A 14,978-nucleotide genomic window follows, 5' to 3' on the forward strand; every position below is an offset into this window, starting at 1 on the left:
AATGCTATAGAAGACCGCTCGACAATCTAGATTGCCTATCAGCAGGGCTGGTTCAGAGATTTTTGAGGCTCGGGGTGTAACATCCCACATCACCTAAGGGAGTGGATCCTGTAAGCCTTACATGTATATTCTCATCTCTACCTAGCACGAGGCCTTTTGGGAGCTCACTGGCTTCGGGTTCTGTTGGAACTCCGAAGTTAAGCGAGTTCGCGTGAGAGCAATCTTAGGATGGGTGACCCATTGGGAAGTTCTTGTGTGAGTTCCCAAAAACAAAACCGTGATGGCGTGGTAGGGGCCCAAAGTGGACAATATCGTGCTATGGTGGAGTCGAACCTGGGATATGGTGGGGGCCCGGGTCGGGATGTGACAATTTGGTATCAGAGCCTAACCCTGACCGCGTGTGTGCCGACGAGGACATCGGGCCCCTAAAGGGGGTGGATTGTTAGATCCCATATCGCCTAGGAGAGTGATCCTTATATGTATATTTTCATCCCTACCTAGCATGAGGCCTTTTGGGAGCTTACTGGCTTCGTGTTCCATGAGAACTTCGAAGTTAAGCGAGTAGCGCGCGAAAGCACTCCCATGATAGGTGACCCACTGGGAAGTTCTCGTGTGAGTTCCTAGAAACAAAACCGTGAGGGCATGCGTAGTTGGGGCCCAAAACGGACAATATCGTGCTACGGTGATGGAGCAGGCCCGGGCTGTGACACAGGGCGACATAAAAAAATGTGCCCTCATTTCATATAAAAAAGTATTTGTTTTCACACGTAAGACATCGATAAAATTATATTAGAAAAACACTTCAAACTCAATAATTTAGAAACATGGAATAATTAATTTATTTTGTATCAAGAGAAGGAAACTAAAAAACTTCGAACTTTCAAGTAGATAGAATATGAGTTTTGTTTTCCATCTGAACTTTTAAAGTGTTTTTTTATAAATTGTGAGTTGTTTTTTCTTATTTACGAACCTCGTCAATATAAGACTAAAAAAATATTAATATTTTTGAGTCTTTAAGGATATGTATAAGTAATGAATGAACACTAAATTAAACCTTTTGATGACACGTGATATTATTTGCAAATTTAGTCTAAAAATTTAGTCTACGCATTACTCTTTACTAAAGATTAGACTTGAATTGGAACGGATATTTAAAAATAGCAACTCACATAGCTACTAGCTAGTTAATAAATTAACAACAAAACAAAAATTTGTAAGAATTGAAAAAAATAAATATGCACATAGCATTTCGAACTTAGGACCTCTCGTTAATTTTAAATAACAAAAACCATTGCTTCTAATTAAACTTCTTGGTCATTTAGCCAAATTTTATAAATTTATACTTTATGAAAAGAAATTTGTAAAAATTGGAATGTAAATAAGCACACATGGTGTTTTGAACCTAAGAGCTCTTCATTCATTTTAAACAACAAAACCACTAGTTCTAGTTAAATTTCTTTGTCACTAAACCAAATTTTATAAATTTATACTCTTTCAAAAACATATATAAATATACCACTCTAATAATTCTGGTGCCCCCAATTTTTTTGGTCCTCAGACGGTCGCCTTGCCCGCACTAGGCCTAGGTTGGGCCTGCCTATCAGTAACTAGGCCGAGCGCTTCCCTAAAGTACTTTCTGACCGCTGAGAGACAAGTTGGTGTACTGACGGCTTAAGAGCACAAGGTCTTAGGAACAGAGATGCAAATGCAGTGAAGGCTTGGGCTAAGGAGCTGGGGGCTCACTAAGGGTCTATATAAGGAGGACGAATACTCCTTAAAGGGGTCGGACAAATTGAGAGAGAAAAGAGACAGTGTTCAATCAGGCACTATTTGTAACATTTTATTTAGTATATATAAGAAACTCAATGAATGTAACTCATTTTTGAGAAATGAACCTTAAACATTATTGTAGGGTTCTTATTATTCACAAACCCCATGTTTGAGCGTTGTGACCTCGCCAGGTTTGAGCGTTAACAACAAGTATGGCAAGTGTTGCTTAGAGTGAACATTTCTTCTTTTCCATTTCAAAGGCAGTTGATCTGCAGTTAATAGAAAAACTATCGATTTCATAACAGTTGTCGATAGTCGATGCAAAAGCAATAGTCACTCAAACAATTCTTTTTGTGATCTCTGTTTTATTTATGTTTCCCTCGTACTTTTTTATTTTCTAATAAATTTTGGTAGGCTTGGGCGTTTGAGGAACGCCCATGCCAGATTTAAAAAAGAACAGCTTTTTCAATTGTTATGTTTTTGGGGTTTCACGATGGACAAAAGAGGGTTGAATTCCATCAGTCAAAAGCAGATACAGCCAAATAGTCTCACGTACTGCTCCCTGAAGAATAAAAAGGAGTATTGATTCGGAAGCGCAATTAGGAGGGATGACAGAGGACGTGCTCGCACTGTTCAAAGAAGTGCTCCCACATAAGCGCCCATTAGTTACCAATCAGTTGCCTTTCATTGGACATCATTAAATATGTCATGATATTATTTCGAGGTGCTAATTGAATGAACAACTATTTTATTTCATAGTGAATTTCTCCATCGGCTATGTGACATCTATTTTTCAAGTGCGAAAGATTAACGAAGTCACATTTTTCTTCTTTGAAGACGAAAGCGAGGAATCAACTCAATACTCATTGATAATTATGACATTTCACTTTCGCGGACTGTAACACTTGATTATCAAGCAGTATTACGTAACACTTTATAGTTTTCTTTCTTTCCACAGAGGGTGGAACAGCTATCGGCTAACTGTTCAAAAATACTTCTTGCAAGTATTTCTAGTAACAGTTGCAATTCCATTTTTTGAAAATGCGTACAACGACATGCAAAACAATTTTTGATAAGTCATGCAGAAATAGTTTAGAGATAGTAAGTGTAACACTAACAACACTGTTGATAATGTGGACAACGATGTGCACAAATAATTGTAAATAGTTTGTGCAAATACGACAACATCAATAATCATTCCGATCATTGGGTGCAACAACAATTTATCACTAGTCCGTACAAACACAATTTTGCTAGTGATTGGAATAATATTAATTTCTAGTGGTACCAACTAATAGTGCATGTCCTATGTTAAATAAACTAATAGTGCATGTGGGCCTTTTTTCCACATACCAGAAATACAAAGAAGATGTCAAAAGAGTATATAAAAATTATTATTAGTACATCAAATATCTTATTCTACATTTTTTATAAGTGTATTTTTCTTTTTAATTATAAAAAATTTAGAATGCAAAACGAGATTTTCAGAATACCAATAACAATTCTTATATACATACAGACATGAAATTGAGCAATACTGAAAAGATTTATGACTTATGTTAAAATGGTATTAAAAACATCAATAATTCAATTCTAGCTAAGAAGGTGAAACAAACATGACCTAATACAGACAAAGATATCGTCACTCACTGCTAATTTTAATGAAAGTAAAATAGTATTGACTCAGCGATTTTACGAGCCTCATTTTGAAAGAGTTTTCTTAGCATTTATCTGCACGTTTAATTCACTCACGCATTAGTGAGCCTAGATTAGTGGGCTATTCATTGCTCCAATCTTGGGGGCAAAGTCATTAGGCTGCCTTTAAGAAAACAAATTTAGTGGTCCTGTAGAATTTTATAAAGATTGTCAGTTGGGCTCCCTTTCATAAAAACCACATGTAATTCTTTCATCAAGTTAACCAGTATTTTGAACCCATATCACCCTATGAGCATGTGAATCAAAACTAAAATTAGATCTACAATTCTTAAATAATGTGCTTCAAGTCTCAAGCAAAAACAAACATATAAAAATTGCAAAGATGTGCACAAAACTAGATGGGTAATCATCTTAGTTGACGGATTGAACTAAACTAAATGAAACTACAAGCACGAAAATGCAAGTGAAAACATAGGGACCAAACGAAACTAAACGAAACTACAAGCAAGAAACGGATGGAACTAAACTAAAAGAAACAAAACGAAACTACAAGCAAGAAAAAAATATAGGGACGAAAGTGAAAATCCAGGTAAAACTACAAGAAACATTAGGTGCAAATTTGCCCTTAAACGATAAATATTGCTTTAAAATTATTGGATGCAATGTAACTTTTCATCGACAATTATCATACTAACACGGTGAAGTGTTGCTCAACTGCTACACATTAAAGCATAATCCAGTAGTGGCAAATATAGAAAGTTCGTCATATACTAATTATACAGCTTCTCCAACCGAACTAATCAACTAATATATGACATGGAAAACTCATTGCATACACACTTTGGAGAAGAACTAAGTGCCAAGAAAATAGAGAAGAAAAGGAAGCTTGTCTGCTCTTTTGGTCTTACCTCATTGAAATGAAAAGGGAAAGGGACGGCTTTCAGGATCAAAGATTAAAGAAAGGAATGCTATGGAAACCCATACCATAAGGAGACCAACTATGGCAGTCCTCACCAACTGCTCCCAGTTACCTTCCGGGTCAACTGCAATCTCATAAGTTGGATGGGCTGGAAGCAGATTCCGACCCTCGTGCAAATTTGCGCTCAGCTCTGTCTTGATAACTTCATTTGGGCGAGGATGCTGCATCTCTGTACATATTTTGCACAGGCAATTGCCACCAAGATAAAATGGAAGTGCCTCAAGGTACTCAGAGAGAATCTTCTGGTACCTCTCACCTTCAATTCTCAACTTCTCTCGAGTATTAGGTTTCAAAACCTGACAAGGCACCACATGTGCATGTTTCATCATAAATGCATTGCTGATGCAAGTGAGTGCTGAATTTGAAACTAATAAAATCATAACTAGAAATTTATACAAGCAAAGAGAATCTACAAAGCTTGTAAATCAAAGATTCAGATCCTAAATCAGCGGGTAATAGACTTACTTGAATAAAGGTTTGGGCAATAACACGAAGCATTGGAGGAAGCCGAATAACAAACAGACAGCCAAGACGGTTGGGGAAGTGATCTTGCAAAAGAGAAGAACAGGTCCTCATAACTTGCATGGGAATTTTCAACGGCGATAGACCTTCACAATCTACTACAACTGTAATTTGAGCATTGGTGGCATCAAGCAAATGATAGACTCCATGCTCTACTTGGGAAACTGCAGGTACGATCATTGATTGCTGTCAGAACATTTCATGCAAGGGTGATGTCATGAGTACAAAAAAAAAAAAAATGAGCGAAGACATATGTTATATTCTTCAAGACAGGAAAGAAAATAAACTACTTAAGACTTCATTTAAACCATATCCATAGTGAGAAATTGGCTTCCTCGTTAGCACCAAGGAATTTGAGGATTGCACACTTGATGAAACCGAAATAACTAATCAAGCATGACCACAACAATAGAAAATTCTAATAGTGCTAGCTAAAGTAATAATGCTATCTATTTGCAAAAATCAAGCCTTACAGTTCACTGAATGAAATAGACAGGCCCTTTCTTAATGCAAATTACAGATTCACAAGAATGGGCAAGGCAGGAATGTACTTGTGTTGTACCATAGTTTGGGCCTCACTATTATCCCATGAAGTATGTAAGAGGTGAGGGAAACCCATGTCCTAGAAAAGGGATCCCTCACCCTCATTTTAGGGGAAGAAACTGTAGCCTCTCTACTCTCTCAAAGGCAACAAGCCTCCATTTACAATGTAACTCTCATTTTACATAGAGAAACCGGATCTACACCAACGTGGACGTAGCCCCAACTTGGGGTGAACCACAACATATCTTGTGTGTTCCTGTGTTTGTGTGATTTACAATTGGACCAAAGTTGGTCCAAGATCGACCCGATTTTGAGCAACAACTAGTATTGGCTGAATGGAACCAGATATATATCTATGCATTCAGTTTTTTATCTCGGTAGGATGCTTCAATTGACCTTAAAGAAAGAAGAAAACTTGAACAATAATAGACTCCAATAAACAGAGAGCTGAACAAGAGTGAGTAGTAGTAGGTCAGGTCACATCCATCTTACAACAATAGGAGTGGCTTTAGAGGTTGTATGGGTAGAAACAAAAAAGTAACATAGGGAACAAATGAACATACTAATTGCTTGAGCAAACCGAGGTCTATCATGAGATGGCAAGTTAGTGCAACCTAGCCCAAGTCGTACTATGAGGCAAGGTCGGTGTTTAACATCAAATCCATGCCAGAAAACCACATTTGACCATGTCTCAAGCTCCTGTACTGAAAGTATTCCATAAGTCTCCCTCCAACGGACTGTCTTCTTTACTGATGATAGTAAGCAAGAGAAGTCTCCGTTTGCAGCAGCGTAAAACCTACGAAGTTCCTCCTTATCAATTCTGCATAAACATTAGCATGTCATGGTTCACTGCAACAAAAAGCAAAGAAGTTCACACATATAGGCATGTACAAGAAAACATTAGGTGAGACCTTGTAGAACGGTACAAAAAGGTTAGGTCTTTGACTCTTTCTTAAGAGAAATGTAGAAAACAATATTCACAAAGGGATGCAGGAGAAAGTTTTGCCGCCAAAGAAAAGGAATGAAATAATATCACAAAAATTTAATTATCTAATATTATAATATCACAAAAATTTTAATTATCTAATATTATTGTCTAGATGATAGGATGCAGAAAAAGCAATTATAGGATTTGTACTTTCAGTGCTCTTGTTGTAAACACAAAAATTTGCAAAGTGGACGACAATCCAACTGGGAAGTAATTATAACAGGTTTTTTTTTTCTTTTTTCTGATACGAATTGCAATGGATAAAAGATACTGATGCTGGTGGATACACTTCATCACAAGACTACAAAATAAAAAGAGTAAGATAAATCCATACAAATATAGAAATGTTACCCGTATGTAGTTTTTTTCTTTTTTTCCTGATGAAATTTGTAACTTCGATAAACCTCAACCCTACCCCACCATTTCATTTGAGCATAAAGCCAAATATGTAAAAAGACATACAAAAAGATATTCTAGAGGCATAAAAATGTCATATGCACGGTTTGATATCAACAAACTACCAAGAGAAAGAAAGATAATAAAATAAAATAAAATACATTATGATCATATTTAAATCTGAATATTACTAAACGTTATATGTACAGTTGGAATTTTTGGCAAACGAAATCACCTTTCTGGCAAGCTAATCCCTTGTCTTTCAAGCTCTTTATGGAGTTCTACCAACCACATTTCAGGTTCTACATTTTGAGGAAATTGATCAGTAGCCCTGCACATTACATAAAGCTGTAAAAGTAGGTCCTATAGCCAACTCATGATAAAACAAATCAGTAATAACGTGAACAACTACCATTGCTTTTGGACATTTTAGATGAAAAATTATTTAGAAAACACAATTCTTAAATCCACAAATCCAACTGACCAAATCTAGAAGATGTTATGGAACTACATACTTCGAGGAAAACTTTAACTTGTATAATTGTTTATCGAAAACGTTCATCTTATAGCACTCTCAAATAATGAATTGATGAGTTGTGTCACATAATGCATCAGATGCCAACAACAAAAGCCTCATTTGTCTTATTACCTTGTATCCAAAGTAGAATCGTTAATACACTCAGACAACACTTCTGACTGCACTTCTATGTTTGCATCAGAATTGTTGATGCCATCAGAGGTTCTATCAAAGAGCTCTGCTTCATCAGAGAATGTCGTTGCAATGGAAAGCACTAGTAATGGTTTCGAAACTACCTGGAGGCAAAAAACTTTTGATCAACAAATTTCCCTCATAATGATACATGTCTGAAAGTTTGGCGATCAAATTTAAATCTAAATACCCAAAAAAGCAAGAATGCGAAGACGTAATGTAAATCCTATAAGACCTTTGCTGGGTTCTTATTTTTGTTTGCCTTTTCTTTGCCCTTTGGAAGGGAGGTGACAGTTGGGTTGTGTATAAGTAATGTATATACATCCATATGACTGTTTAAAATATGGTTACAACTTAAAAAATCTTGAAGAATTTGTGTGACCAAACCTGCATGCCATTGACCAAAGCCTTGAAGGGCGCAAATCTTTGAAGCCATTTGAATGGTGGGTAACACAGAAATTGTAAAGCCTGGAAGCCACGCCATGCCCACGGGCATTTGGCCCTTGAGAACCGCCTTACTGTCTCCAATGCAGCCATTTTGAGCAGAAACAACGCGGCCTGGCTCACCACGCCATTCCCAATTCGAAGCGACGCTACATCCTTCAGAGTGCCCTTGGAACGAGAAGCAACTATAGCATTCTGCGACTTCCTCTTTCCACTCATAACCAAATTGGCTTCTGAAGGGATTCTACGCGATGTGTCCCCCATCGGGTGGAAAACCTCCTGCAATCGGATGGCGGGTTTGGTGTACTTAGCAAATTCGAAAAAAAACCCAGGTGCAATTAGTGTTTCTTACTCAATCAGAGATACAAAATCAGTTCAGTAACTTCAGTGATAGAGAATTTCCGTAATTTTCCTTTCTCTCATTTTCTTACCATCCAAACACTAATAATCAGTGTGAATTTTCTACAAAAGCTAATCTAACCACAACTACCATATACGATACAAAATTAAATCCCAAAAATATGAAACTTGAGCTACAAATCAAAGAAAAAGTTCTCACCTCAAAATCTCAGCGGTCTGGAGATTTCGCGCGATCACGATGGAGTGGGAGGAGCTAGGGCTGGGAGCATCTGGCGGAATTGAGGACTTCCGAGGAAGCGATCAGATGGACTTTGTAGGAAGATTTTTGGGGAATTTAATGGGTGTGGAATTTCTGGTTGCGAAAAAAATTCGAGTTGGACTTCCGTCAGCGTTTGGATCGGGAAACAGAGGGAAGACGAAGGGAAATCAATGAGAAGGAAGCAGGTGGAGCGTCGCACGTGACTTGCAGACATCGGTTGACACGCGTGCGGTTGGTTTAAAAGTGTGGGGGCCGATGATTTGGCGGTCAAATTGAAAAGTGAAGGGAATTCTTGTAGTAAATTAATGATTACTAATTCGTAATCAATTTGGAAGGAATTAAATTGAGAATTAGTAATAGACCAACAGGTTGGAATAAAAATAAAATTCTTGTAAAAAATGTTTATTAAATTATTTGGAATCGGATTAAGAACGATGCAAATTTCATATTAATTGTTTACTAATTTACTTATATCGGAATTAAAAATAATTTAATTATTAAAATATTCTTGTACAAAAACAAATTATGAAATTTATTTAGTAAATTAATAATACAATTAATTTCATTCCCGAAACAAATTTCCAAATGCTAGGAACAGCTTTAATAAAATACTTTTTTTTTTTTTTGTCGAAAGCCTTGATAAATACTTGATTGTTGATAAATTTGTTGGTACGAACCTTCCCCACGAAATAAAATAAAATAATAATAACTAAAAGGCATATAGCAAAAAGATGGAACAGTGGATTAGAAAGGTATAGGATTCTCCCTCTCTCAACTCTCTTTGTGCTGCTGTAAAAATCTAACCTAACTCGACGTTTCAACCATCACCCCTTGCTCTTGCTCGAGGTAGGTGGCAACCTGCTACTCCCTCCCTTTTTCCTCTTCATTCCCTTATTTGCCATTTCCCTCATTTCCTCCCCTCTCATCTCCTTTGTCCATTCCTCGTTACAACATCCCACCCTCTCTTCCTTCCCCTGTCCAATATTCTTCCTTGTTCTTTTATTTTGGTTCTCCTATGAGTTTTATCTCAATTTGTATGAGCTTGGTCTCAATTACACATGAGCTATTCTCAAATTTGGGCTTCATGCCCTTTATCCAGGCGTTTTTCGCCTCTTTTTATTGCTTTATGTTATTTACTTTTCCTTCCTCCCTCTTCCTTAGCAGTGATATTTCATCTTCACCCCATCATGTGCTTGGACCTACGATCCCTGATCAGAAATTGGATCTCAGGCTCCCTTCTCCGCCCTTAATCGGCATTCCGGATCCCTATCGAGGCCAAGTGTTCTGCAACCTCTGCCACAATAAGGGTACTTTACATATCCCCTTAGCCCACCTTGTATTCATAAGCTACTTTGTTTGTATATATTTGCAGAGACACGTAAATGGGGACTTGGATCTGATGTTTTATTTCTTAGTACAAAGTTTGGCTTCCTTCGAGGATGTGATGGCAACAGCGGCTTGGTTTATGCTGCTTGAGATTAATGGTTTTCTTTTGTTTGTTTTTGCTACCTAGGTCATCTTTTTCCACGAGACTCTCATCCAAAAGTTTGGCTTTATTAATGAGCGGCAAGCTCTATCAATGGTGGAAAATAGAAGTAAACACTTCGAGCCAGTCAAACAAAAACTCAATTTCGAACCCGATACAGCTCCCAAAAATTCCAGGAGATTGACCATTAAAGGATACTCAGTTGAAGGTTTGTCCATCAGTGGTCATCAAACCTACATAATCTTCCCAATTATGAACCTTTTCTTTGATATTAATAGTTGCCTACAATGTGCTATCTCCCAGTACTTCCTCTTCATCTCCCATGTCATACGAACTAGAGGTGGAAGGGAGTTGTCAGAGGGGTGAAGTTGTTTTGTAGTAGCAGAAACAGAGACGAAGAAAAGAAGAGAGGTGGAAGGGAGAAGGGGGAAGGGAAAAGGAGATAAGGGTATTTTGGGTAGAAAAAGTTGATTCCAGGAAAATTTGGAGTTTGATTCCCCATTTTATGTGGGTCCCACATATATCTTCATCCCAAGTTTGGATAAATATTTAAATCACTTGGAATAAGTGCAATTCTCATTCCTCCCATTCTAATTCCGCTTACAAAAACACACGAAGAGTTTGTGAATCACTAAATCACGGCGCATGAGGTGAGGTTTGATGCCCGTTGGGGATTTGGTTCAGTTTGGAAAGAAGGATTTACCTACGCAGAGAGATTTTTCTATGTATTCCGAACACCAGTTTGGTACATTACATGTAATAATATAAGTGAACAAAAATATATTATTGTTTATTTACTTGTATTATGACATGTAGCCGGTTCTAGTCCTGAGTACATTGAAAAGTTTTTCTCGCATGAAAGTTGTTGTGGGATTGCAAACTAAAGGTATGAAAGAAGTAATACTTGGATACACTTATTAGTATTTAATAATGTTAACTTTGTGGCCTAATGTAGAGGTCGGCATTATACCGACCGAACTGACTAATACGATCTGTTTTGATCGGTTTGGTTTTAACAAATAAAACAAATTAAATAATTTAAAAACCGAACCGATTTGTGATTTATTTTTGGTTTGGTTCAGCTTACATACTTTTGAAACCGTCCAAATTCAAACTGAACCCAACCATATGTAGTTTAATTATTAGTTTTATTTATTTTGCACATGTCAACATATTATAAGTTATTAATTTGAAGATCTTACCACACACATTAAGAGTGTCACATATTATAGGTTGTAATGGCTATTAGCGAGTAGAGATTTGTTTTAATTTTATACTTCATTATGTGAGATTGTAACTAATAAATCTTTTGCTACCATGAAATTTTATTTAGCTAAAACTTAGTACCAGTTGATTAGATGAAACATTATGTTCTTAAAAACGAATTAGAATTTGTAAGATCTGTGGCTGAGATTTGTTGGTTTATCATAATTTTCATGAATGAGATAGTTATTAAAAGAATATATATAATAACTTTCCTCATAGTCATAAGCAGGCTAATCTCCAAGATTATTATTATATTGATAACACATTTGATTAAAGCCATAAGTAGGCCAACCATCATATTTCGTGTGACTTGAGAGCCCTCAATCCGGATAGCCATAAGTCTACTTAATCTCCAAGATTATTATTATATTGATAACAATTTTGATTATAGCCATAAGTAGGCCAACCATCATATTTCGTGTGACTTGAGAGCCCTCAATCCGGATGGTCATAAGTTGGCATCTCATAGGTTGGATCTATGTAATTTTGGCCATAGCCTTAACTAAACCATTCATCACCATCGTCTTCCTTTTCATATATACATTGGGACGTAGTCGTCGAAAATATGTTGAGGGAAGCCATGAACATTAGAATTGTTCATGATCTAATTCCACAAAAGTGCCAAAATGTTCGTCCTCTAAATTCACCATGGGCCACGCGGGTAGGCTGGGAATTTACTTGAACATAAAATTGGAGATTGCAAGCTTGCCACTACTAGTTACTGCTAGTAGATGAGATTTGAGTGGTAAAGATTGCGCTGTAGGACTTCTAGCTAAAAGATCGTACCATTGAGTGAGAGTGACTCAACTTAGGTTCTTTCTTTGCCTTGAATGTTATTGACTTTGCTTATGTAGAATCACAACATGTATATGGTGAATTAAAGCCTTGACATAAAGAGTTCAACTATGATTCAAAGAGAGAGAATTTTCTTAAGTGCTTTGTACTGAAATGACAACAATAATTCGAAGAGAAAACTTGTATTGAAATGCTAGTAACTATTACAAGGAGGTATTTAAAGAAGATTACTTGTAAAGACAACAAAACTATGATGGATTAAAAGATGAAAGAGCTTGCAATATTGGATAAAGCTTTGAAATGGAAAAGTGAATATAACAGTGCAGTTGTTAGTTTTGAGAGATCGAGTATTTGTTTGATTGTTTGGGTGATTCCTTCCCGTTGCATTTGCATCCTTTATATAAGGGATTAAGACCTGGTTTGGTACTAAGGTGATTCTGAAAAAAGCTATTATCAAAAAAAGTTGGGTGCTGTTTTTGTGTTTGGTAAACACTCAGCTTCAGCTTTTTTTCACAGTTTTGGATGAAAAAAGCCAAAAACAAGAAGCTGCAAAACCTAGCTTTGAAAAACCAGCTTTTTTTCACATCTGTTTTACATAAAAGTTTACCAAACACTCTAATACTGCTTTTTTTTTTTCAAAAGCACTTTTACAAAAAAGTTTACCAAACACTCTGCTGCTTTATTTCACAGCTGCTTATTCTCACAGCACAGCAGAGGCAGTTTTTTTTCAAAGCACAGCAATACCAAACCAGCCTTAAAGCCGCTTGATGAACATTCCACCGCCCCAAATTCACTTGCGATGGGAAAGAGCCGCAATTAAATTGATTATATAAAGAATTTGGCACAAAATTTTTCACCTCCTAAAATATCTTCTCTCCAATTTTATCACCTCCGATACAAAAAATAAGATTGTTTCCTTCATTGCCAAAGCAAGACTTGATGCTAGCCAGAATATAAAAAGTTATAATTTGGCTTTAAATTAAGATTAGTGAATTTGGACAAATTTGAGCACAAACATAATTCAAGGCTTATGTATTTATGTTTATTTTTCCCCTTGGAAAACACATGAATGATGGCATGGTTATTCTTTATTAGCAGTGTTAGGATTTTGGCTCGTCAAATATGTCCTAATTGGTTTACGATTGTTTTAGGAAAATTAGAGGTATACCGATTCTTGTCCCAGAGGGATTAGGAAAGAATTTCAGTTTTCCTTATTCAATTTAGGTTTGGATTTGTAGAAGTCTATTTGGATTTGGATAAGTGTAATTTCCTAGTCCACTTAGAAATAGGAATTCAATTAGCCTTAGGACATGTAAGTCTACCCTATGTCTATAAATAGGGTGCGACAAGGCTTAATTTTTCAAAGAGAAAATAGCCAGAGACAACCGAAAGTTTTGAGATTAGTTCTAGGGTTAGCAAAAGTTCTGTAATCTCTATTATTAATCAAACGAGCGGTGATTTCTCTACCTAGAGAAATCACAACTGGACGTAGGCAAAAGTTATGCCGTACCAGTATAATTCTTGTGTGTTTCTAAGTTTTTTTTTGTATTTGCTAGCTTAGTCTATTGTCATTGGTTACATTAAAGAACAAGGTCTAGGTGTTGGAAGTATGCCCACAAAGCCACTCATTTGATGTAATAGCTTTTTGGAATACTTATTGTGTTAAACTTTTATATGTTTAATAGAGGGCAAAGCTTATTGTTAATCACTATTTATAGTATCTTGTGTTTAAGCAATAAGGGAATCCAAGGAATGTATTTGATCTAAGAGACAAGTGATTTAAGTTAGTTAAATTAACGAGACCTTTCTCTTATGTTCATTCCTAAAACGTTCCTAGCCATAGGATTGCCAATTGGGCATTGACAATCCGCTAAGGTTAGTATGTGTTATGTCGACTCAAGCGTGAGTATGAACTAGTCTCAAGTCATTTGGTGTTGGACACTAAGGCAAACACATAGGTGCTCGAAAAAGTAATCGAGTACACTGAACAACGATCAAACGAGAGTTCGAACATACATGTCATGTGAGAACTCAATAGTTGCAATATGCAAAGTAGTCCTTTGACCTGAGGCATCATTGATGTCTAATGGTTAGGTCCTTGATCTTTGATTATGTCAACGGCATTCCATTGGAGTGTCCACGGCATTGTTGGGGTCAAGCTATCTAGTCATGTAGGCATATGAATGCACAACAAGGGATCTCTAACCTTCCATGGTGGAAGGAGAATACTCTAAGATATGATTCGAGAGTCTTTGGCCAAAGCATATGAATATGACTAAGGAAGGTTGTTCCAAATCTTATTCAATTGAATCATATAGAGAAATATCACATTGGATAATAGACATGAAACAAACTATCACTTAAACAATGTGATTAAGAGTATTGTATTAGAGAAGGACCGTATTGCATTGTAGTTGTAACTGGATAGGTTCTCCAACCACTTCTACTTAGCTTGGGTAACCATGACATGCTGCTAGGCGTCACCCATGGTTTGTGGAAGCCCTAAAGATTAGCAAACACTAATTTTAAGGGAGAATTGAAATGTGGTTTCAATTCACAATCGATTGTTAAGAGTAACATCGCCCACTACCTCGCTAATTGGAACCTAATGGATCGTACACCGAGTAAGGATATAAGTGAAGAAATTATATGAAATGGATAAGCAATTAAATGGTTTAATTGAAGAATGGTCAAGATTAATTAAATAGTTAATTAATTATACGAAACGTTCGTATTGGGCGTTTAAGTTAGTTTTGGGCTTCGGGGCACAAAAACGTTTTGGTCCACAAGGCCCATTATGTTTAA

General features: G+C 36.5%; 1 protein-coding gene across 2 annotated transcripts; it reads right to left on the bottom strand.

Moving 5' to 3' along the window:
- Window positions 1-4,112: 4,112 nt before the first annotated feature.
- LOC137742543 (phosphatidylinositol/phosphatidylcholine transfer protein SFH6-like) lies at window positions 4,113-8,799 on the bottom strand. Of its 2 annotated transcripts, none has more exons than XM_068482445.1 (7): window positions 8,567-8,799; window positions 7,951-8,313; window positions 7,504-7,667; window positions 7,090-7,185; window positions 6,034-6,290; window positions 4,871-5,091; window positions 4,113-4,701 (listed from the first exon to the last, which is right to left on the bottom strand). In XM_068482445.1, exons 2-7 carry the CDS (start codon window positions 8,269-8,271, stop codon window positions 4,336-4,338), a joined length of 1,425 nt encoding a protein of 474 aa, XP_068338546.1. In that variant the 5' UTR covers window positions 8,272-8,313; window positions 8,567-8,799; the 3' UTR covers window positions 4,113-4,335. The 2 variants fall into 2 exon arrangements, with proteins under 2 accessions (XP_068338546.1, XP_068338545.1); XM_068482444.1 differs by having other exon boundaries at window positions 7,951-8,286; window positions 8,567-8,798.
- Window positions 8,800-14,978: the final 6,179 nt, after the last annotated feature.

This window comes from Pyrus communis, chromosome 8, assembly GCF_963583255.1.
Source record: "Pyrus communis chromosome 8, drPyrComm1.1, whole genome shotgun sequence".
Lineage (NCBI taxonomy): Eukaryota > Viridiplantae > Streptophyta > Magnoliopsida > Rosales > Rosaceae > Pyrus > Pyrus communis.